Source organism: Telopea speciosissima, chromosome 4 (assembly GCF_018873765.1).
Source record: "Telopea speciosissima isolate NSW1024214 ecotype Mountain lineage chromosome 4, Tspe_v1, whole genome shotgun sequence".
NCBI classification, from domain to species: Eukaryota; Viridiplantae; Streptophyta; class Magnoliopsida; order Proteales; family Proteaceae; genus Telopea; species Telopea speciosissima.
Window position 1 is genome coordinate 2,255,814 of NC_057919.1, and position 27,903 is coordinate 2,283,716.

The window sequence follows — 27,903 nt, forward strand, 5'->3', positions numbered from 1 at the left end:
CCAAGATTAACATAGGTCAATGAGCTCGGACGGTTGAATGTCTGAGTTGCCCCGTGACGACATCTCCACCTAACACTGCTACACTACACAACTTAAGGAATTTAAGGAGATTATTTTCCAGGGATTAAATGCACTTGCACTAAAAAAAATGTGTATAAAATTCATGAGAAGTAGTTTTCTCTCCGGAAGTGTGGCTTACATCAGCACTCCCAAGTGTCTATATGGTGATTTTTCATATGGGGGTGGGGAGATAGACTCATTGGAGTGTTGGTGTAGGCCACACTCCCGAACAAAGCTTTTTTTTTTTCAAAATTTATTTTAAAAAGAGATAGGCAAGGTTTCATACACAATCGTGCATGGTGCATAATCGTGTCATCAATCGTTGGATGTGGATTAGAAAACGTGTACTGTACACAGTCATACCCATCCAACGGTTGAAAACACAATTATGTACCATACATGGCCGTGTACAAAAACCTCCCCCGAATAGATATATTGGTATCATATCCATTAGGCACTGTTAGTTTGAAGGGGTTTATGGGGTGGGAGAGTTGTGGGATTACCGAAGGGTGGGTCTCATGTGTTTGGAAAAGTAAAGAGTTGATGGATTACTGTAGCATTCTATGGGAAAGTTGCAAAATCCCGTGTATTTCGTGGGATTTTGTACAGCCAAGGAGTGGAAAAATTACGGGATTTGCAATGCCATAACAACAGACAATGGTAATGATTATGTTCCCTCCATTATCTCAACATTCCCATTCCCTCGTAAACAAATAGCCTGAGGTAGGATTGTTGCAATGCCAATCAGCATTTTACCACAACTTTCCCACCCCTTGCAAACTATTATGCTAAACAAATGAGGCCTTAAAGATAGATTATCCATTTGATAGGTGGTTAGAGTGTACAACAAATGAATTCACGGTATTAACAATGAGAGAGCAAATAAATCATGTTATAAATAGCATATTTTAGCATCCACTCGTTGTTCTTATTCTTTTTGAAAATTAGAGTAAAGTAATAATGACCCTAAATAGATGGATGAACCCTACTCCATTGGTAGAGAAAAACTTTATCCTTCGAAATTAGGGACTTTGAACTTACACATCTTTACTTCTCTAATTTTTTGGGATGAACTACTTTTTCAATCCTCACTCTTTCATAGTGAGAGAAGATTATAGAAATACATAAAAAACCATTTTCATTGATGAAATTTTAAATAGGGACTAAGTTTCTTTTTACCCATGCTTCATAAATGGTGATTTGGCCGCTATGATTGGATTTTAGATTCATTGTTATCCCCATCCCTTATTGTTCACGGTCCGAAAAATACACTTCTCCAATTCAATTAGAGAGTCAACTAGGGTAGATGAAGAGATTATCTCCACTATGGTGGATAGAAGCTGAGTCCTACTAGAAACAAGTAGTAATGGAAATATCATAACAATGAATATAGAGTGACAAAATTCTAAGGGTTTCTATCCATCATAACTTGCACTTCTCCTTGCTCGCATTACTCTTTTTTTTAGGGTTTCAATTTTCTTTTTAAATTTGTCGGTTTGCAATCGACATTTTTATCTTTTGTTGTTAAAATAATTAACCCTCTCTTTGTTTGAATATTAATCCATCCCCTCAAGAACCTTGCAATTAATAGAATATGATAGGGAACAACATCAAAGAAATTGGAAACAAACATTCAGTATATGAGAACAAAATAAATAATTGATTTAACCAAAATAAATAGGGAAAATTTCATGAACACCCCCTGAAAGTATCAAATATCTCATAAACTTACCATTTTTGATAAAAAAGGCACAGACTACCCATATTTTATGAAGATATATGAATTTAGTCCACTCCGTTAGGATTTTGGGGTTAAGTAGGTGTTGGTTTTATTATAATGGCGAAATTACCCTTACCACAGGTGAACTTCCCATAATACCCTTTAAGGGTAAAACCCCAAAGAACAACCATTCTCTTCATCGTTTTCCATGGTCTCAAGGCGGAAGAAGCAAGAACAGGGAAGGGGCTTTGCAAGGCACCATTTGTGCTTCGATTTCGCGGAGGGTGTGTCTGAGAGAAGGAGACTCAGAGAGAAGAGATTTCATTTTTCAGAGCATATGAAGCTCGGTTTCCAGGGTTCCGTCATTTTCCAGCCACTTCGGATGGTTTTGATCTGAGTTTTGTAACCGAGGATCTCGATATTCAATTTACTCTGGTGGATTTTCGATCTCTGAAGGTAGGAAGTAGGATTATCAGAGTTGCGAGCATTCTACTTCTATTTTCGCAGTCTCAATTCAAGTTGATTTGTTTTTATCTTCGGAGCTTTTCCACAATTTTTGGTTGATCCTGTCTGGATCTTCTTTTTCTGGTTCTTCCTTGAACTTTAAAAAGTGCTGCTCAAATAGAGTTCATACAAATTTTCTACAAATCTATACATATTCCAATAATTATATTTGTTTGATTTCCACTCGAAGCTTTTAGGTTGAAAGTTCCTTTTCTGAAGCTGATTTCCAAATCGTTTATTGTAACTTGTAATGGATAAATTCAGATTCTACTTCACAGTTCCCCTGTATATTTCCAATCACAATCTTTCTCTGTCTGTCTCTCTCTCTCTATCTTACCTTCTATTTCTTCTTGTTGCTGTTTTACTAGATAAAATCTAAACCGAGAACTCTAGCTTCAATGGTATGTATTGTTAATCTATAAAGTTCCTGTGCTTTTTTCGCTACAAAGAATCTTTAAGTTGTGTATAATTGCATTCGTTCTTTGGATAAATAATCGCTCCATCGTTTCAGCTATTTGATGTTTATGCCATCGATCTTGATGTACAATGAGGTAGCTCTGTACAAGAAATAAGAATAACTTTTAGGATCCTTAATCGAGTTAGGGTTTGGGGGAGGAGGTAGATTGTTGGAATAGGGAAGAAGAGGGAAGAAGGGGGAAGGTTGATATTTTAGGGTTAAAATGGACATTTCAACTTTGGGGTTAAAATGGATATTTCATTTTGTTTTTTTTTTAAATAACTAAGAGGGTAAAATCGACGTTTTATCTTGGGGGGTCACCCTGCTTAACATCAAGGGGAAGTTTGCTATTTTGACCAAGTATGGTAAGTTTATGAGATATTGGATACTTTTAGGGGGTGTCCGTGAAATTTTCCCAAATAAATATCATAGAATGAAACAACAAAGAGACTTTCTACAATCAAAGTTTAGCTTGTGCAACATTATTCCACAATAGTTACAACTACGACAAGTTATGATGGATACAACTATAAAACATTACAAGAATGTCATAGACCGAGTTTTTCTTCACATGTGATGAAGAAAAAACATCTTAAACCACAACATCTGACCTTTGCATTGAAATGAAAAAGAGTGTTTTTCACTTGGAACAATAGGGAACGAGAGTTAATGATATAACTCACCTACACCACCAAGATTGTCGTCATATCTCGATCACACTGAGCAGATAGCATGTGGCCACCATGTTTGCCACATAATGGCAAGAGGATTAGTGAGGACTGAGGAATTAGCTCGAACATACCCTAACCCTAGTTTTTGGAAGGATCGGCCCAACTAGATGGGCCTTGACCGAACCGATCCGATCCCGATTTTTGACTCTCTCGAAACCGGTGACGAAGACAAAACTTTACCAGGTATGCGATGTTTAACAACTCCCAAAAAACCTGCGCGTTGCCGGAGCCGGACAGGTTTACTCGAGCCAAAGCAAAAACCAATTCTCAAACAGTACAACGTGTTTGTTGTTTGGACTTTGGATTAACGCGCCAGAGAAGCTATTCAGGTTCTACACCCATTTCATTAGTTCCCTTTGAATCATCCTTAAACTTGAAATTTGGGGCATAAATGGCGATATATTTTCTTGAGAAATGTGTTATAAAAAAAAAAATCACTTTAATTGGTCGTCAGGAATGGTGGAAAAACTCATTTATCTTAGTTGTTTTCGATGTTACATATTGTGAAAAAGAAAGAAGAGAATTAAATTCCCTGAAAACCCGTAAAGCGAATTGCTTGGATTTGATTCGGCTGTGCTAAATTTTATGAGCCAGTTTTAGTGTTTCTATTTCTATAATTGTCACTGTCACTAAAACTTGTCTAAATAATTCAAATGGAATCAATGGAGTGATATTTGATTTTAAGGAAAATGTCTAACAATGAGCAATATCTTAACACTACTTTGATTCTTCATAATTCAGTAAACAGACAATTCACTCTGTGAAACGCCAAAGATCAAAGTGCTGTGGTGTTAGGAAAAGTGAGATTAGTGTAGCTTATCTAGAATGTCCAACTTCAGTTAAATGATCAGAAAGTTGCAGTGATTTGGAATTCTAGGTTGATTGTCTTCTTCTGTAGAATCTCTGGTGATTCTATATTATAATGAAAGAAATGACCGTCTCATCAATTTTCAGGCAGTTTCTTCTTGTTGTTGTGACTATTCAATACTAGCAATTAGTAGTGCTGTATTGGAGCGATTCCAGTAGTATTTTTTTCATAACAAGAGTTGCTGATAACGAGTTAAATTGTTCCTTTACTTTCTTTTAGGTATTTATTAATTTTATTTTTTTTTTTACATTTTTTGAGATTTCCATTTTTTTAGTCTGTTTGTAGGTAAGGTTGGTGCATCATGCAGGTTGTTGTAGTTCGCTTCTTCCTGCATAATTAAAAAAAGGAGCAACCCAGTGCATGTGGCTCCTGCTACTGCAGGGTTTGAGAGGGGCAAATGTATGGAGCCTTACCCCCTGCTTTGCAGCAGAGGCTGTTTCCAAGTTTTGAACCCACAAACAACTGGTTGCAATAGCTCAACTTAACTGTTGCACCAAGGCTCGCAAAATTGACAAGTTCCGGAAAGCCCAAGCTTGTTCTTTATCTTTTTGTATTTTGCAGGCACAATTCATTCATTCTGTAGCTATACCCATGCAACACTCTTCACAATTCATCCCTATATTGTAAAAACATCTCTTAAATCTCGTCGAATTTTGTATTAATTTGATTCGGAAGATCACCCTCCTTACTCATACATTGATCTTAATCATCCTGTAGGTACAGTCTATCTTTTTAATCTACAGATACAAAATCTGAACTGTCTCGAATAGCAGTTGTAGGCAAGGATCAGGATTTGATCTTGGATTGGTGCTAGACAATCCTAATGCTACCCATCTGATCCAGGTTGGCTTATCCACTCCTCATAAGTATGTTCTTGCCTGTAGATTTCATCCTGTAAATTGCAGAGTGAACAAGTCCCATCCAATACTTGAAACCCTGATAACAGGACATGTGATGCATTTGTAAGCTGGGGGTAGGGAGTTGGACCCTATCAGACAGGTCCCTTCTTAGTGATGAATTGTAGAAATTGAAATTGATCAGATGATCATCATCCACAGTTTGGATATTTAAGCTTTTCCTTTTTATTTTATTTATTGGATTGCCTGCTTCTTCTTCCAATCATATTTCTCATTCTCCCCACCTCTCCAAACAAAAAATCATCATCTAAAGACTAAAGTACTACATGGCTGTAAGTTGTAACTGCCCACCCCAAAGCAGGCAAACTGGCAGGCCCGTTTCTGTATTTGATTGTTCCTTAGTTGTCATATGTCACATGTTGAGTTCGTTTATCATATGTTCTTTGCAGAGATGCAGAGTGGGAGAAGATCCTTGAGTGTAAATTTATTTGACTGCTTTGTCATAACACCAATTGTTGGTAAGTGTAGATTTTTCCTAGACTTCTTTGTCATACCAATTTTTTTTAATTTACAGAAATTCAAGAATGAAATGGAGCCCGCTGTTTGAGAAAACTTTGATGATTTTTGTGTTCTAGAAATCCATTTATCTGGTCTCTTCCTAATGTGCTTTTGCCTCCCCACCTTTTCTGGACAGCCATTCTTTTTCAGGTACCTGGGGCTGCATCAGTTGTTGCACCGAGTTCCAATTGCTATGCCTTTGACAACAGCGGTCACCTTTTTGATTTTGTATCTTACTACTCTGTATGCTGTCAAATATTCTGAGATATTTAAGGTGTTAGAGTGCGACCCCCAAGAAATGTTCAGCTCTCACTCATCTCTTGGGGGTCCATATCATCTGAAAACTATTCCTGTTCCATTTGCACATTTTTTCGATTAGGATGACTCAGTGTCAGGAAAAGTAGCTACTAGGGTGCCCCTTGTGTTTAATGGACTGTCTGCCTAAGGCATCTTAGATTATGTTAATATGCCACGGGTTGGATCACTATCCAGCAAGTTCCAGATTAGAGATCTTCTAAATTTGTTGAGATCTTTTGAATGGTGGATCACACTCACTTCTGTCTGAACTGGTGCCACCTATATGCTGTTGGTCAGTCACAGTCAGGTTGCATTAAATTTCATAAACACTGTTTTAATGCTTCCATTTAAATTTTGAACTGTCACTCTCCGAGAAACTGTTTTCTTCTAAACTGTGATAGACTAGCTGGATTGGGCACCCATTCGAGTACGATGGAAAGGTAAATACCCTTGTCTAATGTATTAAAGATAGTTCATAATTGTCCACCATGCAGTGGCATGTTGGGATTTAATGGATACACTGACCATGACATCATTGTTGTGCAGGATTCTGACTTAGTTGTTAGATTTTGTAGAGATGTGGAGAGTAGATCTCAAACGGTATTTCCAAATCATCATTCTCAACTAGTTTAACATTCCGCTTCTCTTCTTCTAATAACATTGTATATGCATCTTCTAACATGCATTTGGCAACTGTCTCGAAAACCTTAGTGACAGTGAGAGCAGTTGATCTTTCCAATGTAGTTTACTCTCCTGTATTCCCAAAGGGATCAGCTAATTGTATGCATGGTGAAGCACTTGTCATTGCTAGTAGCAACTAGCAAGTATTTTATAGTAAGAAAAAATGTGAGCTATCAACTTAATTTTAGTCTTTCTGCATTGTATTGCAACTTGATACCTTTCTGGATTTACCCCTGGGAGAGGGATCCAAAAGTGCATACTTTCTGGTACCTGGTTGTAGAGAGGCCATGGCAAGTAGCTGGTTGTTTAAACAATGGATTATATTTTAAAAAGGGAAAAATCAGATTTTTCAAGGTCACTCCACCTTACCATTAGGTGTGAGTGGTTAACAAGGAACTTTCCATGGCTTGCAGGGCTTGATGGGAGAAGAAAGACAATTTGGTTAACTGTGGTAAGTTAGAGACCCTGGGGAAATGGCAGTGTAACTTTAATTGAAAACTGCTAGTGAGCTGGGATTGTATTTTTGAATCATTAACCCATTGTTGTAAAAGAGAATTGAGGGCCATTCTTGGAATGTAATGGTGGAGATTCGTAGTAACTTAAAGAGGGGGTGAGAGTCAATGAAGATATCCCAACACGCTGGCTAGATCATTCATCAGCTATAGAGTTGACAGATCTGAAGTTCCACCCAAATAAAATTTTCATAGTAGAGGGAGTGATGTGGATCTACTTGTTGAAGTGGGAAAACCTCAATGACAGACTCAGACTACATTTATAACACTAATAAACCATCCTTCCACCATAGCTGATTGTGTACGATTTCAAACTGCTTGAATCCTTGCGTAGACCTGGGAGGAGACATAATATTTTTAACCCAAAAGGTGTTAAGCATTCCAGCTGGTCCATAATATTCATAAATAATTGATCTTATTTGCATGGTGTCAACTGTTCACCTTCTTGTGAACTTCCTCCAACATGAATTTGATAGGCAGCTGGAAATTTTCATGGTGCCTTGCAAGCAGTCAGTACAGAAAGGTTTTCCTTAGTGAAATGAAAAAATTCTAGATGAGGAACCATCAGGCAAAGGGTCCAACTCCTCTTATCTTGCTCTGAGATGAGCCAAAAAAAAATATTGGGCGAGGCATGGGGGGGGGGATGAGGTGGTCTCTTCTGCTTCTAGTCATTCATTCCATATCTGACCTGAAAATCTTATTAGCAGCCAGAATTAGAAGAAATAGAAGCCATGTGATGGTTCTAATCCCTTCCTTTATCACCTTCATTTTTTACAATGTTAGTGATGGGACCATAAGGATTTCTCTGCTTCCCCCACTCAGAGCTGTATCCGCTTTTGTTGTCTAAATCTTTTTTTCCCCTCATTTTCTTCCATTTTTTCAAATGATCTTCCCAAATCATCAATTTTTCCATATAGAAAGGTGTTTCCCTCTTAGTCCTTCCTAAGATTAGGTCTTTTATGTGGGAGGCAACTTGCTGCAAAGGCATTCTTTAAAGCAAAAAGAACTAGAAGCCTATATCTGTGGTTGTATACTTGATTATCAAATTTTTACGCTCTTTGTTTTGGCTTGTATCATTAGTGGGATATTCTTTACTTTATCTTGTAGTGGAAGCTGGGGCATTTTGGTAATCTGTGGAAGAATTTGTGGGGAATAATGCACATTCTTAAGAGGGAACTGGAATAGAATATTCTTTCAAGTAAAATGCTCGTCGTTGTAGATTGCATCTTGTCCTCAAATGAACTTTGGCTGTAGCATGCTAGGAATTTTTGAAAAGATTACTTCCAAACATGTTTTGAGAGATCAGTACATGGCGGTGTGAACATATTATCATTCCCTTTGATCACTGCAATATTTGTCATCCAACTGGTATGAGTGATGGAAAGAATATTTCGATTTTCGACAGACTACCAAATGAAGACCCTTCGAGTAATTGTACCCCAGAAGGCTGTAGTACTCATTTAGACACCACATGCCGTAGATATGTATGCAAATTAGGGTGTCTGAAGTTGAAGAAACCTTAAGAAAGATGAAAGTCGGCAAGACTACAGGTCCAGACGGAGTTCCAATAGAAGTGTGGAAGAGCTTAGGAATCTATGGTGTATCATGGTTAACCAATCTGTTTAACAAGATTATGGATATAAAGAAAATGCCAGATGAATGGAGGAGCAAGCATCGTGGTCAGATTTTCAAAAATAAAGGGGATATTCAAAGCTGTAATAACTCTAAAGGCATAAAATTAATGTCATATGATGAAGTTATGGGAGAGGGTTATTGAAACCCACCTGAGAAAGGAAACTACCATAACGGAGAACCATGATGGAAGCTATCTTCTTACTTAGGAGACTCATGGGAAGATATAGAGAAGGCAAGAGGGATCTCCATATGGTCTTTATCGACTTAAAAAAAGTCTACGACAGAGTCCTCAGAGAGTTAATCTGGAATATACTAGAGAAGAGAAGGGTGTTATTTAAATATGTGGATATAATTAAAGATATGCATGATGGTGTGGAGACTAGCGTCAGGACTGTGGGGGGCCAAGGCAGCAAATTCCCAATTACAATTGCATTTATCAATGGATGACCTAACCAGAGGCATACAAGATGAGGTTCCTTGGTGTATGCTTTTTGTGGATGGTATTGTTTTGGTGGATGAGACAAAAGTAGGGATTAATGCCAAGTTGGAGCTATGGAGGTCAACTTTGGAATCCAGAGGTCTGAAGATAAGTAGAACTAAGACATAATAAATGGTGTGTAATTTTAGCCTCACTAGGACGGGTAATGAGTTGGTGAATATTGATGAGAGAGAGATTCCACAAAGTGATTATTTTAGATATTTGGGCTCAATCATAAATAAAGAAGGTGACAAGAGGATGATGTTGCCCAAATGATTAAAATAGGGTAGATGAAGTGGAGAGGTGCGTTTGGAGTGCTGTGTGATCAGTGTATTCCTTTAAAGCTCAAAGGAAAATTTTATAGGATGGTCATTCAACCGGCTATGATGTATCGTGCCACCTCAACTCAGCCTTATCTCAACTTAATGGGGTCGGCATTGGGCAGTAAAGAAGTGTCATCCAAATAAACTATATGTAGCAGAGATGAGGATGTTGAGACGGATGTGTGGAAAAACTAGAAAAAATAAGGTAAGGAAATGACCATATTAGAACTAGGTTGAGAGTAGCTCTGATTCATGATAAGCTTAGAGAGAGTCGTTTGAGGTGGCATGGCCATGTCCAACGGAGGCCTTGGGATGCCCTAGTATGGAGGAGTGATTTGATTCAGATTGGGAACTAAAAGAGCCAGGGGCAGGCTTAAATTAACCATAGGAGTAGTGGTGAGCAAAGACATGCTTAGCTTAGGCCTTGTTTCATATATGACTTCGAATAGAGCCGATTGGTGAGCAAGGATCCATGTGGCCTACCCCTTTTTGTTGGGATGATGTTGCGGTATATATATATATATATTCTTTTTCAGTGCTAAATTTTGGCTGGTGCTTGAATGGGAATCTGAGGCTGCAGAAATGGATACTTTGGTATGCATGGAGTGGACTGATAGTATAGCTGGATCCAGTAAAATGGGGCTTTTGCCATTCTCTTCAGCCTGACTTTCACCGAAGAGCCTAATCTTCCAGACGTGGTTGTAACTTAGTGGGAAAGGGAGAAAGTTTAGGGTTTCCGTGCTTATATAATAAAATTATGTCAGTCAGATGTCTAGCAAAATAACTGAACATCTAGTTCTGAATGTGTGCCAGAGTGATGACTGAAATAGAGGAAGATTTAGCCAAGGCTGCATTTAGAAGGAACAGCATGTATGATGGTTAATCCATGCCTTTGTATGGATGCTGTTGTTTTGTTGGTGGTTTATCTCCAACTTTTTTATTGGTTTATCTCAGCTGTTTTGTTGTTTCTGAAGATGGTGAGATTGTGGCTATTGCTTGGCATTGCCAGTATTTTGTTTTGTACTGTGCATAATAATGAAACATAATTTATCAGTAGTCTCCAAATAAGTGATGGATTTTCATTAGTTGATAAATCCAGTGAATACATCAGGGAATTGTATGTTCTTGGCTGCTTCTTTTGTGTGGCAACTTCAAGTTTATCATTATGTGAAACATTGCCTGTGTTGAATAACTTTTGAGAATATTTATACATGTGGAGTCAGAAAACTTCATGATATGTTGTGGATTCTAATAAATGTGTAAACATGTGTTTGCCGTAGGGTTATGTTGATTTTGGCCGTTTCGATACTTCCACCTATTTTATGGCTGGTGTTGGGCGCGTGAGCTTTGTTCAAGTATGTCCCTAATGCTTCTGGAAATGGGACCTCTGAAATTGCTGAAAATAACAGATTGTGAAGTGAACGATTCTAGCTTTGTTCATTAACTTCTTCATAATGTTTGACTTTTCATACTTGGGCCTCTCAACATGGAGCGATAACTACAATCAATCCTCTATTAGAGAGGAAAAGCATTAAAAATGGCTTTATTTCACTTGTTCTTTTAATTTATATACCCTGAAATTTCTGATTAAACTTATACACTGGGTTAATTTGTTTGCCAATTACTCATAAACCAAGAAATGAGTTATTTTTGTGTTTGAACTTGGATTCCATTTTCTCTTGATCTATATCAATGAATTATGAGCGAAATGGGATAATATACAAATGGTACAACAAAAAATTAGAAAAGCAATCAGCCGAAAGGCCCCATACATAATAGTTCAATTTCTCTCTCCATGTCATACTAGTCTTTCTCTAAAGTTTGGCTGCCTATTTTGCATATAACTGGGAATTCCCCCTCCCTTCCAACTATAGTTAGAACCTTACAATGGCTCAGCTTGGATTTTTGTTTTGGGGGATAGTCTTCATTCCATTCAGGCCATGGGTGATTAAAGGGATGAGGAATAATTGTCATCTCTAGTGTGTAATTGGTTCATTTTGATATGCTTGATGCAACTCCTTGCAACAGTAAATGAGTACTGTGGACAATTTTGCTTTTGATGGCTTGCATGGTGAAAGACTGTTGATGTCGGGGAATTAAATATCGATTTCTTACCTGATTTTGGTCATGGTTAAAATTGAAATATTTTAGTGATTTGAATTGGTTATTATTGATGTGTGCGATCTTGGGTACATTTTGACATAATTGTTAATATGTTATTTATAAAAGGAAACTAGGAAGCTCCTAATGGTTGTTTTGTGAATAATTTCTCAGAATTTTCTGCATTAATTCCTTTTTGGACTCGATTTATGTTTATTGTAAGAGTTGAAGTTGTATGGCCTTGAACATTTTCATTCAATTGGCCTGCCTTGCAAATCCAGGGATTTTACAATGGTGATTTGACGAATTGTGAGCAAAGCTTTGATAAAAGGGGACGTACAGCTCAGGTTGGGACCTCTATTGTTTACTTGGTTGAGAATAAGTTAACCATTGTTGACATTGTAATTTTATGCGATGACCTCTGGGATACTTGTCACGTTATGTAATTGCAGGTAGATATTATATGTGGAAATTGCTTAAATGGAAGATGTAAAGGTGTGTGATCATTTCTTTACTGTATTTCCAGTTTATAATTAGTGGGAAGAGTTTAGATATACTGGGACGAACTTCAATTGTTGGATTAACTTATATGAAGTTCTTACCATCGTGTCACAACTGTTACCTTCAAAACTTTTGGTCTCGTTCAGGTAAGTGAGAATGGGATTTGATCCTAGGTCTATGCTATAATCAACTATGGAATTTTACTACCGCCAAAGCAGGAGGGATCTTAACTCTCTGCTTTTCTGGCTTCCTGTACCCGGATTTTGGAATATTTTTGGCTTTGAATGTTTAGAATCCTAAAAATACTTCACATGGATAACTGAGAAGTATCTTTCCAATTTTAACACCACAACTCTGTCCTGCCGTTTGGGTTCAAACCAGTGTCATACCTGACTCATCCAAATTGGTTATTCTGAAATGAGATGATCCAAAATCTGATCGAATTAGGATTCAACCTTTCTATCCAATATTTGATTATTAATCAGTTGAATATGGATAGACCTATATCTCATCAGATTATATCGGATTATGTTCTGTGTATGCATTTATATTCTTTACAGATAGTGGATTTGAGGGTTATTTCTAGGTATGTAACAAAAAAAGGCATACCTCCATTTTAGCATTCTCCCTTTCCCCTTTCCATCATGGTTCTGCTGCTCCAACAGTCTGATGGTGGATTTGTACTTTTCTGTGCTTCATTATAATTGTTGTTTTATAAATTTTATGCTTAATCAGGTATGATTGTATGAATATCATGATCTGATAATCAGATATTAAACAGACTTGAATATGAATTCAGGCCAATGACCCTAGAGATCTGCAATTTATTTGACTGAGATTTCTTATCCAGTTATATAATGGGGCCAAATATGGAAAAACTTGTACCTGCTCAGTATTCAGTCTTTTTACAGCCCTACTGACTGCAGCCTCGTTGAACAACACTGATGGTGTTAATAATCTTCATAAAATTCTGGACCTTAAATTAGTTGATGGAACATAAATTTTGTTAGGCCTAAATCAAATTAAAAAAGGGAAAGATGCTCTATCCCATCTTACTAATACTGTCCCAGTTGACTTCATAGGTAGTTACTTATTTGCTCTTGACCTATTCCCATGTCTGGTTCAGAATTTCTGTTTTTATTTTTCTTTTAAAAATTTTAATACTATGTATGTTTTGTATCAAGCTTTATAAAACTGGCTTTAAAAATTGGTTATATCAGGTTGTAATCCTTCCCTCTGCTGGAATCTGTTTGTTCGAAGTGTATGCTTGTTTCATTTTAAATTTGATAAATAGCCACAATAAGTGGAATTAGTTTAGCAGCAGAGTGCATCTGGGTTAATCTCTTCCATGTTACCATATGGCCTTGACTTTCGTAAGAAAAGTACCTCAGCAAAAGTCCCTCTCTGCTTCCATTTAACTTTGCAAAAAATATTCTGGATTCTTTGTTTACTTTTCTTGTAGCTGTTTGATCCTCAAGTTCACATAGTATTTGACTTGCTTGAGCTTCACTGTTTTGAGATGTTGAGCGAGTGAGGAATGTGTTCTTTTCATTTCAAAAAGCTGATGGATTTAGACCAGATTAACTTTTTTCTTTCAAAACTATCCTTCGGTTTACTAAACATCTTATGCTCGCTCTTAGACTTGCGGATGAGAAAGTGCCTACAAATTTATCCGATTCAGTGTTGAAATTGGCTATTCTTCAACTCATCAAATGGATGTTGGCATTTTTAATTCTTCAATTGATTGGATGGTGAGAGGGTTGGGGGGGGGGGCGGAGTCTATTCTTTACGTGTTGTTTGTTAATGATGCCTTGAAGATTTTGGTCCTTTCAGGGACTGGGTTTGAAAACACCAAACGAGTCACAAGAGAACCATTGAAAGCTATTTCCTGTTGTGGTTGCATCAGTATAAGGGTCCTATATTTGCAACTGAATCTATTTGCTTTGTATTCTAGTGCCTGGGAATTAATGGGATCTTCTTCTTCTTCCCATTTCCAGGTGAATTGGGCTGCATATGCAATGTGACTTACGATTCAACTTGCAGGTCTTCACCTGATCTTGACTTAATTGAAACTGTATATTTCCTTTTGTTTCTTGTCAATTAATTCTTTGATCTTCCCTGAATACCAGGTTAAACCTTCAGTTATTTTTAAGCCAATTGATGCCTCCTTTTCAGTGCATGATTTCTAAACTTCCATGGGGTATTGTTGTACTGGAATATCACAATTCTTTGAGAATAAGGTTCACCAACAGGAATACATTTTCACTAAGATGTTGGGCAAAGCTAGAATAATACTTATCGAGAAATTTCTCAAGTCTAGATTTCTGAAAACGTATTCAAGAAGTTTTTACTGTACAGATTTCATGTAAAATAGTGGGTAGAAATTTTGTGGAAAAAAGAAATAAATTATTTGTGAAGTAATGTAGTCCTAGAATAGAAGACAATCCTACTAGGAGCTAGGTAAAAGAGGAACTCAAACAGTGCTGGCCGATTGGGTTAAGTATGGGTAAATTAGGGTAAAATTAGGGTTTGAGTGAGATGTTGATGATGAGGTTCATAGGGTTTTAATGGGCAGGTCTAGGGGGTTATTATAGTATAAAAATATTAGGATTTGGGATAGTTTGAAATTTCTGCAGAATTAGGGTTAGGGTTTAGAATTTAGGTCAAATTTAGCGTTTTGAGTGGGATCTGAGGGCTGGGGCTGGGGCTGAGGTCAAGTTTTCTAAACAGGGAAGGGGATGTTCGACTGTAATATGAAGGTTTTCTGATGGCTGAATTGGGTTTTACAGAATTTAGGGTGTTTTTGGGTTTCATAGAGACAATGTCAGTTAGGGTTTAGGGTGCTAGGATGGGGCAGCAGGCTAGGTCGAGTGTAGGGGGTATTAAGGAGAAGTTGTGGTAAAAAAATGAGAGGATTCTGATGAGGGAACAGGTCTGGACAGAATTAAGACTAACTAGGGTTTATGGGAATTCAAATTAAAAGTAAAGGGATCAATTGCGGGGAAGATGCCGGTTAGGGTTTAAAGGATTCAACAAAATAAAAGGGGAATGATGGGGAAGGAAGAGGAATGGAAACAGAATTTAAAATTCAAATTTACAGCAGAACTCCAATGGCAGCAAGCTTGAGCAATGAAGGATGGAACCACCGCCAGAGAGAGATCCTCCCAGCTGTCACGGCGTAAAGAGTCAACTGGATTCTACCAATCTCTTTCCACGTTGATAGAACCACAAGGATGCACACACTCACAAGGAGCAAGACAGCAGCAACAATGGCAGCCAAGCAAACACAATTTTTTTTTCTTCATAAAACTTGTGGGGGAGCCTCCCACGATTTGAATATTTATAAAATAGGCTAACAGCCAAATCCTTTTACAATCTAAACTCTTCCATCATAAATCGTGGAAGGGAATGACTACTATCTAAAATTAATAACTTAAAATACTGAAAAGGCCTAATTAACCCTACTAACTTAAGTTAAAAGACACTTGGCTAAATAACTTAAATTGACCCAATTGGATGCAATCAATTTTGAACCGGTTCAATTAAAAACATAAAAATAAGACTAAGTATTGGGCTAATCTCGTATGCAACCTATATACCCCTATTTTAGGCCCATTAAAGTGGCCTATTACATAGAGAACCCATGGGATCAAAGGTATCCCAACCCTAGGCCTATTTTTAAATAAATAAGCCCATTTCTATGATGAATCTGCATCATGAAGTGCTTACCCTCAAATTTTCAATAGAATACATGCAACGATGATTAGAGTCTTTGACATTTAAATATAAAATCTGAAACTTGGCTTATGTAAAAATGTTACAATTTCAAACATTTTTCTTGACAATTTGAAATACAAAGGTGTGTTTTCACTTTTCACAGTCTTCTATGGGTGTGATATTCTATTTTAGTTTTCTAATAAACTGGTGCAACTATAATGCCCTTATATACATATTTTAATCTTTAATGCCTTCTTCGTTTTGGTTGAGTAGACAGTTATTTCTCTTTGGAAACTTTGCAGAATCATTTCCTTATCATAAATAATTTGACATTACTTATAAAAAAAAAGGAAAAATAAGAATAATGCAAAATATCGAGGGGGAGCTGGCACAGAAAAGGTACAGGATAAATGGGAGGAAAGAAATTGAGGATAATCACTGTTTAGAAGATGTCACCTCTCAATGTTGTTGCTGATGCTGTCATGAGCAACTTTGTATCACAATACACCTTTGCCTTCTTTACCATTGTTGTCAATCACTGCAAAGAGATGAAGAATGAGATGTAGGGTTCAGTTACTTCTAGTATGGGATGAGTAATGCATATAATTATGTAGAAACAAGAATGGTAAGGTGTATACGTACTTCACTGGCATATTTGTTGTATCTGGTAATTGACAGTTGACTAAAATGGCTCTTTTTTAGGCTGATATCCAGGTTGGTCTTAAAAACCATAAAAGTACCTTAGGTTCTTGTAAGTTGCAAGAAATTTATTGTCCACGTGCCATAGCTCTTCTTTGTACCGTTCTATGCCTGGCTGAGGGATATGAGCTACAAGATATTTGGTTGTTAGAACATCTGAAACAGCATGTATGAAACAAGTATTTACTTGTTTAGAACATGGGAAGCCACATCTTATTTTCCAAAACAATCACACATAGCCAACCCCAGAAAATAGTAGTGTTGTTTTTGGCAGTGGTAAGAAAGGTTAATTTTGACTTTCTTTCCTGCTATATCACCGACTGATTTGAAATTCCAAGTTCAACATGTATTATATTTGAATTTAGGGTTCGCGCTGAGCTTGCCGTCCCGTGTGAGAAACATGGTCCTCGTGTATTTGAAGGTTTTACCGTTGGTTTTCATCCTCGGTCATGGGAACTTGTAAGAAGTCATTTTTTTCTTGCTGAATTCACAAGTTCAACTCCAATTTGTCACTAAGGAGGTTTCTTTTGCTGGATTGTAGGTTTACAATGGGATGACTCAACTGGGTTTTGAAAAGTCTAACCGTGAATTCAGGTGGTGAATTTTTTGCAAGTAATTTGGTTTTTTAAAGTGTTGGTTCTGTTTAGTTCATTGTGCACCTTTAAGTTTCTCATGCATGGCTACAAAAAGGCGGCATGATGGTTGGGTCTAGTGCTAATAAATCAGGAACAGACATAAGCTTTATTTTCATTTCCTTGGATCCTGAAACTATAGAACTTCAATTCACAATAATGGTCCTGAACTTTTCTCTATCTGCTACCTTGGGAGAGAATATGTTGTGATTTTATGTGCCTTACCGAGTAATATTGGTGATGGGTTTCTAGAAACCTAAAGTGGTAGGTTCAGAAACTCATTTGAAAACTAGAATCACAGTGAATAAATAAGGACCAGAATTCAAAAATCAGTGATAAGCAGTAATCTACACCTCAGATTTGAATCAAATTTCAATGGGTTACTCTCTTCAGGCATAGGAACAAAATATCAAAAGTTCAACCTGATCCAAATGTCTGATCTCAAGTTTTAGAACAATACTACTTGAAATAGGACTTTCCAAACCAGGAATTGATATCAGCAAACAGTTGTGAAGATTCAAGCAATAAATAGATATAATTAGGTTAAGCAATAACATATTGAAGTCCAGATCTAAGAATGGACCACGATTATATTCTTAGAGACTGAAACACGGGTCAAAACAGCAATTGGATTAAATATCAAGCCTGATAAATCAGAAATCCTAGTAATGATAGGATTCTGATTTTCTAAACAGACTCAAATTTTAATACCACAGTTAGGTCCAGATTAAGATCCACTTGTAAATTATGTGGTCAGAATTGAGATACCAACAGAAATAAACAAGAAACTGAGAAATTCCAGAACTGTAGCATATGCAGAAATAACCTCAGAAGTACTGACCTGTTTGCAGAGAATTAAAAATGAAGAAGGAAATTAGAAGAAGAAGTTATAACTTATAAGAGGACTTGAGAATCACACCCAAGGCTTGATCAGCATCCCACTAACCGACCTAGCGATTAATCTGTCTCATAGAGTATTGGGCAGCAAAGCCACACTTTATTCATAATAAGATCCATATGCCTTAATGTCTGGTTAAAAAAGTATATATAAACTCTCCGAATATGATTCATAACATGACTAGAAATAGCCTAAAAGAACTAGTAATCAGACTGGCTACTTGATTGACCAATAAAAGACTTAAAACAACTCCTAAAGTGACTCAAGAACCTCCAGCTGTGTTTGGAGTCCTAAACCAACTAGGATTTGACATCATGAAAGAAAATCAACTCATAACAGGACTTTCCTAATCCAGTCTGAACTAGGACAAAAACATAATCAAAATAGGAAAAGAAACTGAAAACAGAACTCCATAGTAGAGTAGGAATAGAATTCCCATTGAGACTAGGATTCCTAGAGAAAGTAGGAATTCTGAAATTCTTGAAATCACAAGTTCTTCTTCTCTTGACACTGCTGCTAGTGCCCAAATACTGTATCGATTGGTATGTGGGAAATATCATAATTCAGCTACTGTATGGATATATGCAAAACTAAACGTCTAAGCACCAAAGATGGCATATTTGCTGTAGATGCTGTGTCGTAGCATCTGATGGATGAATGATCATGGCAATTACTGACAGTTTTCTTACACCAATATGGGACTGCTGCACCTTGCTGAACGCTAATGTTGTTTGCCGAAGCCTTGTTCCAGCCCATCTCTGTGGCTTTATAAAAGTTTGAACTCTTATATTAATTTTACTTCTGTTACCTCCTGGTAGCTACACTTCCTTTCCTGTTGATATGTTGGCTCTAGGCAACTACCTTGAATGTATGATTGATGATCCTTGTTGACTTTCTTGGGTTTATCCCTTCTACGTCCTTATGTGTACAAGCCAGGACTTGAACATAAAGAATATATATTTCAAAAAAGTTCTAAACTTATTAATATAATGGAAAGACTATATATAGACATATTCTTTAAGGAATCTAGATTTGGCAATTTTGTATCTTCCCACTTAATATATACTCTCAGTTTTATATCCAGCCATTTCTTACCATCATCTGTTAGTATATCATATGCTTATCTAGTTAAGTTGGCATTGTAATTTTCTCTTTATTTTTTATTTGGTTAATCATGAGCTTTTTCTATGTATCTCAAGAGTTTCTGGATGTTGCAGCTTCAGAACTGAGCAGACTCATGTATCTCTTTATATGACTGCAAGTTCTGCTCTTTCTAGTCTGGTGGGGAAACCTGTCATTAAGGTAATTTTATTTTCTTAACCATATGTCTTACCAGGAATTTTTTTTACTTCTCTGTGTTGGGTGGCAGAACCTGTTATAAAGATACAAATTACACTTAACCAAATGTCCTTCATTGGTTGAACTCCTTGTAAAGTTGAATATGTACTTATTCCTTGTGCCAGGTTAGTCCTAACGAAGGCCTGGAGGTTGAGCTGTCTGGCTCAGGAGCAAATGGGAGCCCGCCAACCACTTTGTCACCGACAATACTGATTATTGATTGGAGATGTATGTCTGTTTCAAGTTATTGTGATATATTTATCTTGTTCATGATATGTGATTTTATTGAGTTATCATGTTCTCTATTTCAGGTGAGGAGGCCAGTGATACTCCATATCAAGTTAATATTTCTGTCCCAGTGGAGGGTTATGAGCCTGTTGAGTTCACTCTTACAAAAATGTGTGGTATGTTCTTCAATTGCCAATAAATTAATACGGCTACACCACTTCTTTCTCCTATTTTTTAAGGTTAAACACTAATAAGAGTTTTTTGCTGCAAATTTGAATTTAGAATGGTGAAAATTATTGTGGTCAGCAACCCATGAGTAAAATTGGTCGTGGGCGCATGTGTTCTACCATGTGGAAGAGTGATGTGGCAATTCTGACTGTTGGATAGCTAGGAAATGGTCCAGATTGGCCACATGTCAAGTTTTAGTCTGAAATTCAATCATTTACCCTATGTATTTCCATGCACTTCCTTGTAGTCTTGATTTTTCAATGCTTCATTTGCCTTTTGGCCAAGTCCGATAGTACTGAAACTTGATATGTGAGTGGGGAACATTGAGATCTTCGTGTCTATAAAATCTTAGCCCCATCTGAGCTGCCACATGGCAGAACTTGGTGCCGCACCCACTGATATGGCTTGTGGGTTGCCAACCATGAAAATCACTGTTAAGTTTCTTCTAATTCCCTCCTACCGATAGGATGTTGTATACTCCTATCAGTAGGGGTATTATGGGGTTTGTTTCTTTATGTTTAGGTAAGAGTAGTATGGTCCTATTTTATACTGACAGGGGGTAGTCTTGTCTTTTTATTATTTTGACTTTATAAATAAAGAGCTGTTCACGGTAGGCCACTAACCTAGTGTGAGTTTCTGTATTTGTCCTCCTCTCCATCAAGTTGTTCTTCTCTTTAACTTCTTCCTTCTATTGATTGCTTGATGATCTAACACTGTTACAACCACATTGAACACTTTTTGCATAACCTGGTCATCACTTAATCCTGCTTGGTAAATCTCATTGGTATGACTTGGCTCATAGCTTATTGACATTCAATAATGGAGTCTGAAACCATGAAGTTAAACGGGAGGCCAGATACATCCTTCATTGTTTACATTAAGTTCTCTCTATTCCTCCATATCTGGATGTAATAATTCCTCTATTTGACACGGAGACCTTGAAAAAATCAACCCTGATGTCTGTATAAATCCAAAACCAGATTGCTGAGCTAGTATGCCTAGCCATACACAGACCCAAAATCTTCCACATGGATTAGGTGGTTCCCAAACATGGTCCACATATAGGCCCCATCACCACCTACACATCTTGAGTCGAATTTGGAGTTTTCCACTTGCCAAGATTTGGAAAATGTTTTGATGGGTGATAAATACCATGGTGGGACACATTTGGATCATCCAGGGGTTCCTGAATCTACCCAACAGTTGCAACACCCGTCACTGCATGGCTTAAATCATTTCATTTCCCTTGTAACCAGGCTTAGCTAAGTAACTTGGGTAGCTAACCTTCTTTGACACGTGCATTGCTGACACGATGGTGAAGTTTATAATATTAAAATGATACGCAAGAAAAATCAACTGCAAGTTGGATATGGTTTTCATGGGGAAGTTAAAGAAACCAGTCAAGAACCTAGAAAACAAATAAATGCAGGCCAAGAATCTCATGGGAATTGATTCAAAACTCAAATAAGAGTTGAATCTAATGGGAACAACAATATACAACTCAGATGCATTAACATACCAAAGGATTCGATTGTCTGATTCTAGACGAACTGAATCATACATTGCCATAGCAGATGTTGGTTGCAGTAGGAAAGAAGCATCAAGACTTAAAACAACAAGAGAAAAGCATGAACCAACCTAGGAACAGCCTACAGAATCACAAGTGACTTCAGGTTTTCAAATTCTAGCAACTCCAAAAAACCAGTTAAATCCATGGCAGATTTTTTATATAGGAACTCACAACTCCTACTAGATACTAACCTCTTGATCTGGACTTTTGCTGCTATTTTGTAATTCATGTTGAAATTAAGAATAGAAACTAAAAATTGTGGGGCCATTCTCTAACATGGTTAAACTTTTTTAAAAGCATTATGGAATTATTGATAACATATTAACATCCCCCTTTACGTTGTCAATTCATTGCAAACTCCATTACTCAGGTAATTCTATTAATTTTAATAAAATTGAAAACAAATAAACTCCTTATAACCACCCAACTGGAGACTTATTCATTAGGATCTTTTTTAAGTACCTATTGCTTGGCCAAGTAATCAGCCTCGTGAATCACCTATCTCAGCATTCAAGTGAATGAGCAATTCAGCCAGGGTGGAAGAGTTTTAATGAATCCAATCCAGTGCTTGTGATGCCATGATTCTGATCAGCACTTAACATTTACTTAATAAAGCATTTTCTTCTGCTGAGTTCCTTTCCAAGGACTTCAATAGTCAGGTTTCCTTCTATGAGGAGGAATATAGACATCATAGCCTCTTCTAGATGCTTTTGGATTCCTCTCTATAGGTTTAGGCATGCAATTTGCATAATGAGTACTGGCACTTGTTTCATATTTCAGTAAGTATTTTATAAAAGTATAAATGAATGGTAAAATAATGAAATAAAGCATTATGGAAATAATTTTCTTTAATCCACTGCACACTTTTTGTATTCTCTCCCCAGACTTGTGCTGTAAAGAGAGAAGATAAATGAAACAGAAGGTTATACCATAAGAGCAATGTCACATATGCGTTATGGAAATACTATCAAGTTACTATTCAAGTCAAAAGCATTTGGAAATTACTTGACCCTTATAACGAGGGGCAATAAGCGAATAACAAATACACAATGGGCATATTATCAAGATATTGCATAAAGTCAAAAGCAGATTTGAAATAGTCACATATTTAATATGGTTAAATAGTGACATAACCTAGTCAACTCAGGTCAGCTTAGCCACACTGCTGAATTATTGTTCAAATAAGGGATTGTATCAACTATCAAAACAAGTTGACTGTCATCATTTTAAGTACACTGCTTAAACTTCTTTTGTGTCTTTCTTGCTTTTTTTCCCCTTCACATAGTTCATTTACTTTTCAAAAAGCAACAAGTGCAGTGTTGACACAGAGTTTCCTTGAACTTTAATTAATTTACTATAATGCCATAGCTTGGTGCAAAGGCGAGGCAAAACAATTCATTGTTACTTGTGCAGATAATAGCCCCTTCTAGTACAGATAATGCCCACCCAGCTTTGTCTTCCATTGCATTCTATTTCATAATTAATGGCTAGCTAGGTTCCTGCACCATATTCTACTTTGCATGGTGGCGGTTTCATTTTGATATTTCCATTGCTTTTAGATCCTGAATTTGTTTGTTCAAGTTTTGCAGAACATAGGCAGAATAGAAGAGGTGATGCTACAAGAGGATGGGCTACATTTGGAATATTTTCTTGCGTGTATGTTGAATTCTACCATCTACTCAACTCCAAGAATCTCTTTTATTCATCTCCCCCCCCCCCCAACCACTTTTTTTCCTCATTTTTTTTTCTAACCACCTGGGGGGGGGGGGGGAAGGGTTGGTTATCGGGAGAAAGGTGGATAATAGTATGATGGCAGGATTTTTTTTTGAATGAATTAAAAAATTCATTACCTAAGGAGGGAAAAGGGGGGGGGGGAGAGAACATACAATCACAAACCAAATACAAGGCCCAACCAATAAAAGGGAAGGCAAGGGCCTACAAAGTAGAAGGGGGGAGAGCCCCAATCAATTACAACCCACTAAAGAGGGCAAAAACCTGAGCCACAACATGGCAATCCATACCCAACCTTGAAAAAAGCGTGCTATCCAGTAGTTTAAGGATCCAAAGTACCACAACAGAGGGCATGGCCTCTGATATCCATGCTTAGAGGCATAATCTTCTCATTGCTGGACAAGGTATAGTCTATGTAGGGCCGTTTCTTAGGATAAGGAGGGGATCTAGTATTGCGCCAGTGGTAAACACGAAGGAAGGAGGGATGAGGGACATAGGCGGTTAAAGGGGATCGGGGTGGGTCCTGGGCTGAGGCGCAATAGGGGACTACCTTGCACCAGAGGTGTAGGCCAGAGAAGGGTGAGCCTGACAAGAAAGGTTAGAGGAAGAGGACGATGAGCTGAAGGAGTTATGAGAGGGGATTAATGGGCCGGGCAAAAGAGTTGACCCATTCAGGTCAGCAGAATTCGAAGACGGAAAGGGGATGGGCAGAGAAGGAAAAGAGAGAGAAGGGGAGCCCACCCTAGGGTTAGCGGTACTGCGGTAGCAAGAGGCTAGAGGGGATAGGAGGATCGAGGAAAAACAGTGGACCCCACTCTAGAAGAATCAACTGGAAGCAGTAAGAGGGGGTAAGGAGGAGGGGTGAGAAACAATCTTCGAAATAGAGAGAGAAGACACTGAGGGAGATAGAGGCGTTAAAGGAGCAGGAGGACCGAAAAGGGGGGAGGGTTAGGTACGGACAGCAAAGGGCAAGTCGTAGGAGTAGGCAGAGGATGGCGACTTGTCGGGTATGTAGCAGTTTGAGGATTCTTAAGGTCTGGAGCAGGCAGAGTCTTAGACAAGGAGGCAGGGGCGAAGCAGGCGGTCCTTCGTCAGTATTTTGAAGCAGCATGAGATGGCTTGTACCAATGGTCCCAGGATAGGTATGGACTAGTGGGAGGGAGCTCGAAGCTGAGCTGTGACCGATTAGAGAACCTGAAGTTGGTTACTCATGGAGACGAGCTCAACGATGACAACGGCTTCTATGACGGTTGTGACTGGAGAGCGAAGGCTTGCAGAGGACGATGGGCTAGGGTGATGAAGGGAAGGAGGGGGAGGAGGATACAAGGTATGAGGAAGGGTGACAGTGTTGGTGTTGGCTATAGAGGTCGAAAAAGAGTGGAGGCCGAGCTATTGCGAGTCGTTGGGGAGGGCAGAGCTTTTTGGTTACAGGGCCTTGGTTGGAAATTTTTGGAGTTTAAATTATTGGTACGTGTCATATCGTATCAGCCGATACGTATCGGTATCAGTCGGTACCGATATGATACATACCGATGTCTTTTTAAAAAAAAAAATGGATTGTCTCGGATGGTATCAAAATGTATCGGCTGATACGATACAATACGACTGATACATATCGATACCATCGATACGTTTGGTAAAGGGTTCTGTGGGTGCTTTAATACATATCGACCGATACACCTTGATACATCTCGATACATACCAATACCATCGATACATTCCATAAAAAAACCCTTTTCACTCACAAACTCAATACAACTTCTATTTTAACGGAAAAATGAAGGAAAACTCTCAACCAAGAGTCTAAAATCTTGCATTTAATCTTGGTTTTTCACACTTTTGGACTAAAAAACGAATCAAGGAGTGCTACAACATCATCCTTTGCATTATCCAATACTCTTCATGGCTATAAACTATTACAACATGTAAGAAACCTCATCTTTTATAACAATTTCAATTTAATGCACTTGTTTGGTTATACATTATTCTCCCTTTTAGTGTCTATGCCTGATATTTGTTATATATTGTTTATTTCTATTGTTTTTTGTTCCAAAAGTGTATTTCCATGTGTATCTTGACCGTTTCTATGCGTATCTGTAGTGTTCAATATGTATCTCCGATATGATACATCTTTTAAAATCACCCGACCGATACGATACCCGATACCAATACTTTAAACCTTGGAATCATGTCCAAAGACCTTACAGACAAGGCATTGCCGGCAAGCCACTCAAAGATGACCGGTCGAATGAAGGAGAAACCTTCATCATCTGAAACCCTGATTGAAGGTGGAAGGGCTTCCGTTGCTGAGATCTCCACACAAATCCTAGCAAATGCCAAATGGTTCATCCTTTTGGTGCAAGCATCGGAGTACAAAGGCTTACCAACAACAGAGCCCATTGTTTGCACCAGAAGTGCAGAGGGAGACCCGACAAGGAGATCCAGACAGGGATGGAGCTAAGATTGATGCAGTGTAGCTGAAGAAGACGATCCCACTGGCACAGCAGAATGGGTTTCCGACTGACGAGCCAAGGACCTCCTTCTAGGGCTCAAAGCTTGTTTTCTTCGGAGGGGAATTTGAATATGAGGAAGCCATTGTCTAACAGGTAAGTGTTTAGAGACCCAATTAGCTTCCATTGCTTGGTTAGGGAGATTTTGACTTTGGGGAATGGGGCCAGTTGCCTATAAAGTGGCCGACCAGAGAATCGCACTATCTCGAGGCTGCTGAGTTCAAGAGACCGGAGGGGCAGAGAGCCGCTTTGGAGTCACCGACAAGGGAGGGAAGGACAAAGTGGAGGGAGAGACCAAGTCACACTGGCTAGAGGAGGGTTGACGGAGGGACAGGGAATGGGGGAGAGAGGAGGAGGGTTGGTGGGTGGCAGCACCGCCGAGAGGCAGTCATCCATCCATAATGGCAAGAATTTATTACCTTGCCCCATGGATCATGGTTTGTTTTTTGGGGGCAGGTGTAGAAGTGCCACCTCTAATAAAAAGTTAAAGTGCAAACGGATAAAACTTTGAAGAGACAGGCATCTTTGTCAAAATTGACATTCTGGGGACTGGGCAACTGATTCTGCTCACAGAAGATTCCATTTAAGTAGCTCAGAGATGTATGAGAAACCAATATATGCTTAGTGTCCTTTCCTTCTCTGCCGACATGAATATTTCTTTATAGTGTCAGACTGATGTTGTTGATTGCAGTAGGAGAATATCAAGCAATATGACCATACACAATGCAGCCTAGAATAATAGGTTTACCAATTCCTTGGTGGACCATTAGTCAACAGGTCAAATATTTGAATGGTCTTACTCAAAAAAATGTCACATCTCGGATGAAACAGTTGATCATTATGGTCAGTAATGGCAAAGGATCCGACTTGGTAGGTGTTGTAGTGTGCATAAGGCTGCTTGATCAAGCATAGTAACCTGGTCCACTTTCGATGTGTTGGTGCATGAGAAAGGTGCCGAGACACATTTGAGAAGAGCGGGTTGGGGAACCTTAAATTACGTTAAATTCAAGAATGGTGCAACCTAATCCTGTCAATGGCTTACTTTCTACCTCTTGAACCAGCAGACCACATCATACCAAATCCGTCCCAATAGGGGTGGGCGAGTTTACCAATTCAACCCAATCAACAATCATTCTTACTTATTGTGCTCTCAGCTTCTTTTGGATCCGTGTTGGTATTTTAATTATTTTCATTCTAAAGCTTGCATGAACTGGCCCTTTGCAGATTCATTGTGATGTCAACCCTACTTTGTTGTGGGGGCTTCATTTACAAGACTCGAGTTGAACATCAGGTTGGTTAATTGTTTTCTGTTTTCCTGCGTTAAATAAGCTTCTTAACTTCGGTTTAATGCTTGCAGAGAATATGGATTTGCCTACCAATGGTTTTTTTTTTTCTTCCCTGCAGCGAGGGCTTGATGCATTGCCAGGGATGACAATTCTATCAGCCTGTTTAGAAACTGTAAGTGTGCTTGGATTCAACATTATGGATATATTAGGAGTTTAGGACCCTATGGCATAATTCGCAGTTCAGAAACTTGGACCTGGATATTCTTTGGTTCTCCAAGTTTATAAAATTCTTGCTGAAGTCATCCTTCAGTTGATCTTTTAAGTACACAGATTGGGAAGAGAAGGATCTTAAGATGCAATTGAACTCATGAGTAATAGCTGAGTTGTTGGAACGATGCTTAGTTTAATTTTAATCCCTATCTGACTTGTAGAAAAACTCTCTAATGGTTGGTTGAACTGGAAAAACATTAGGTGAATGGAGGCAGCGGCAGCTACTCACGAGCAGAGGACCTCAATGGAACATTCGTCAATCAAGCATCTTGGGAACGCCAGCCTGTTTCTGCTCAGGGAAACCAGAGAACAAGTGATAGAAGATATGGTTCAATCTGACATTCTGAAATGTAGACCAAGTGCCTATAATTTTCAGGTTTTCTGTATTGCTTTTATATTTGTATTCTTAAAAATTTGTTGGATAACACAAATCACATCAGGATTCTTGGGGTGTATCATTTCTCTTTTTCCCTTCTAGAACCAAGATATTACAAAATAATATCTTTTTGCTCTT

The 27,903-nt window shown here is 38.1% G+C and overlaps 1 protein-coding gene across 2 annotated transcripts; it reads left to right on the top strand.

Annotated features, from left to right (window-relative positions):
• Positions 1 to 3,760: 3,760 nt before the first annotated feature.
• On the top strand, positions 3,761 to 27,903 carry LOC122660217. Of its 2 annotated transcripts, none has more exons than XM_043855434.1 (18): positions 3,761 to 3,801; positions 5,647 to 5,715; positions 5,892 to 5,983; positions 6,454 to 6,492; positions 6,599 to 6,652; positions 10,962 to 11,036; positions 12,063 to 12,128; positions 12,234 to 12,276; positions 14,280 to 14,325; positions 17,064 to 17,157; positions 17,240 to 17,292; positions 19,446 to 19,530; positions 19,692 to 19,794; positions 19,878 to 19,970; positions 23,182 to 23,248; positions 27,058 to 27,124; positions 27,238 to 27,291; positions 27,591 to 27,903. In XM_043855434.1, the coding sequence occupies exons 2-18, from the start codon at positions 5,649 to 5,651 to the stop codon at positions 27,726 to 27,728; spliced, it is 1,236 nt and encodes a 411-aa protein (XP_043711369.1). In that variant the 5' UTR covers positions 3,761 to 3,801; positions 5,647 to 5,648; the 3' UTR covers positions 27,729 to 27,903. The 2 variants fall into 2 exon arrangements, with proteins under 2 accessions (XP_043711369.1, XP_043711368.1); XM_043855433.1 differs by lacking the exon at positions 3,761 to 3,801 and adding an exon at positions 5,112 to 5,183.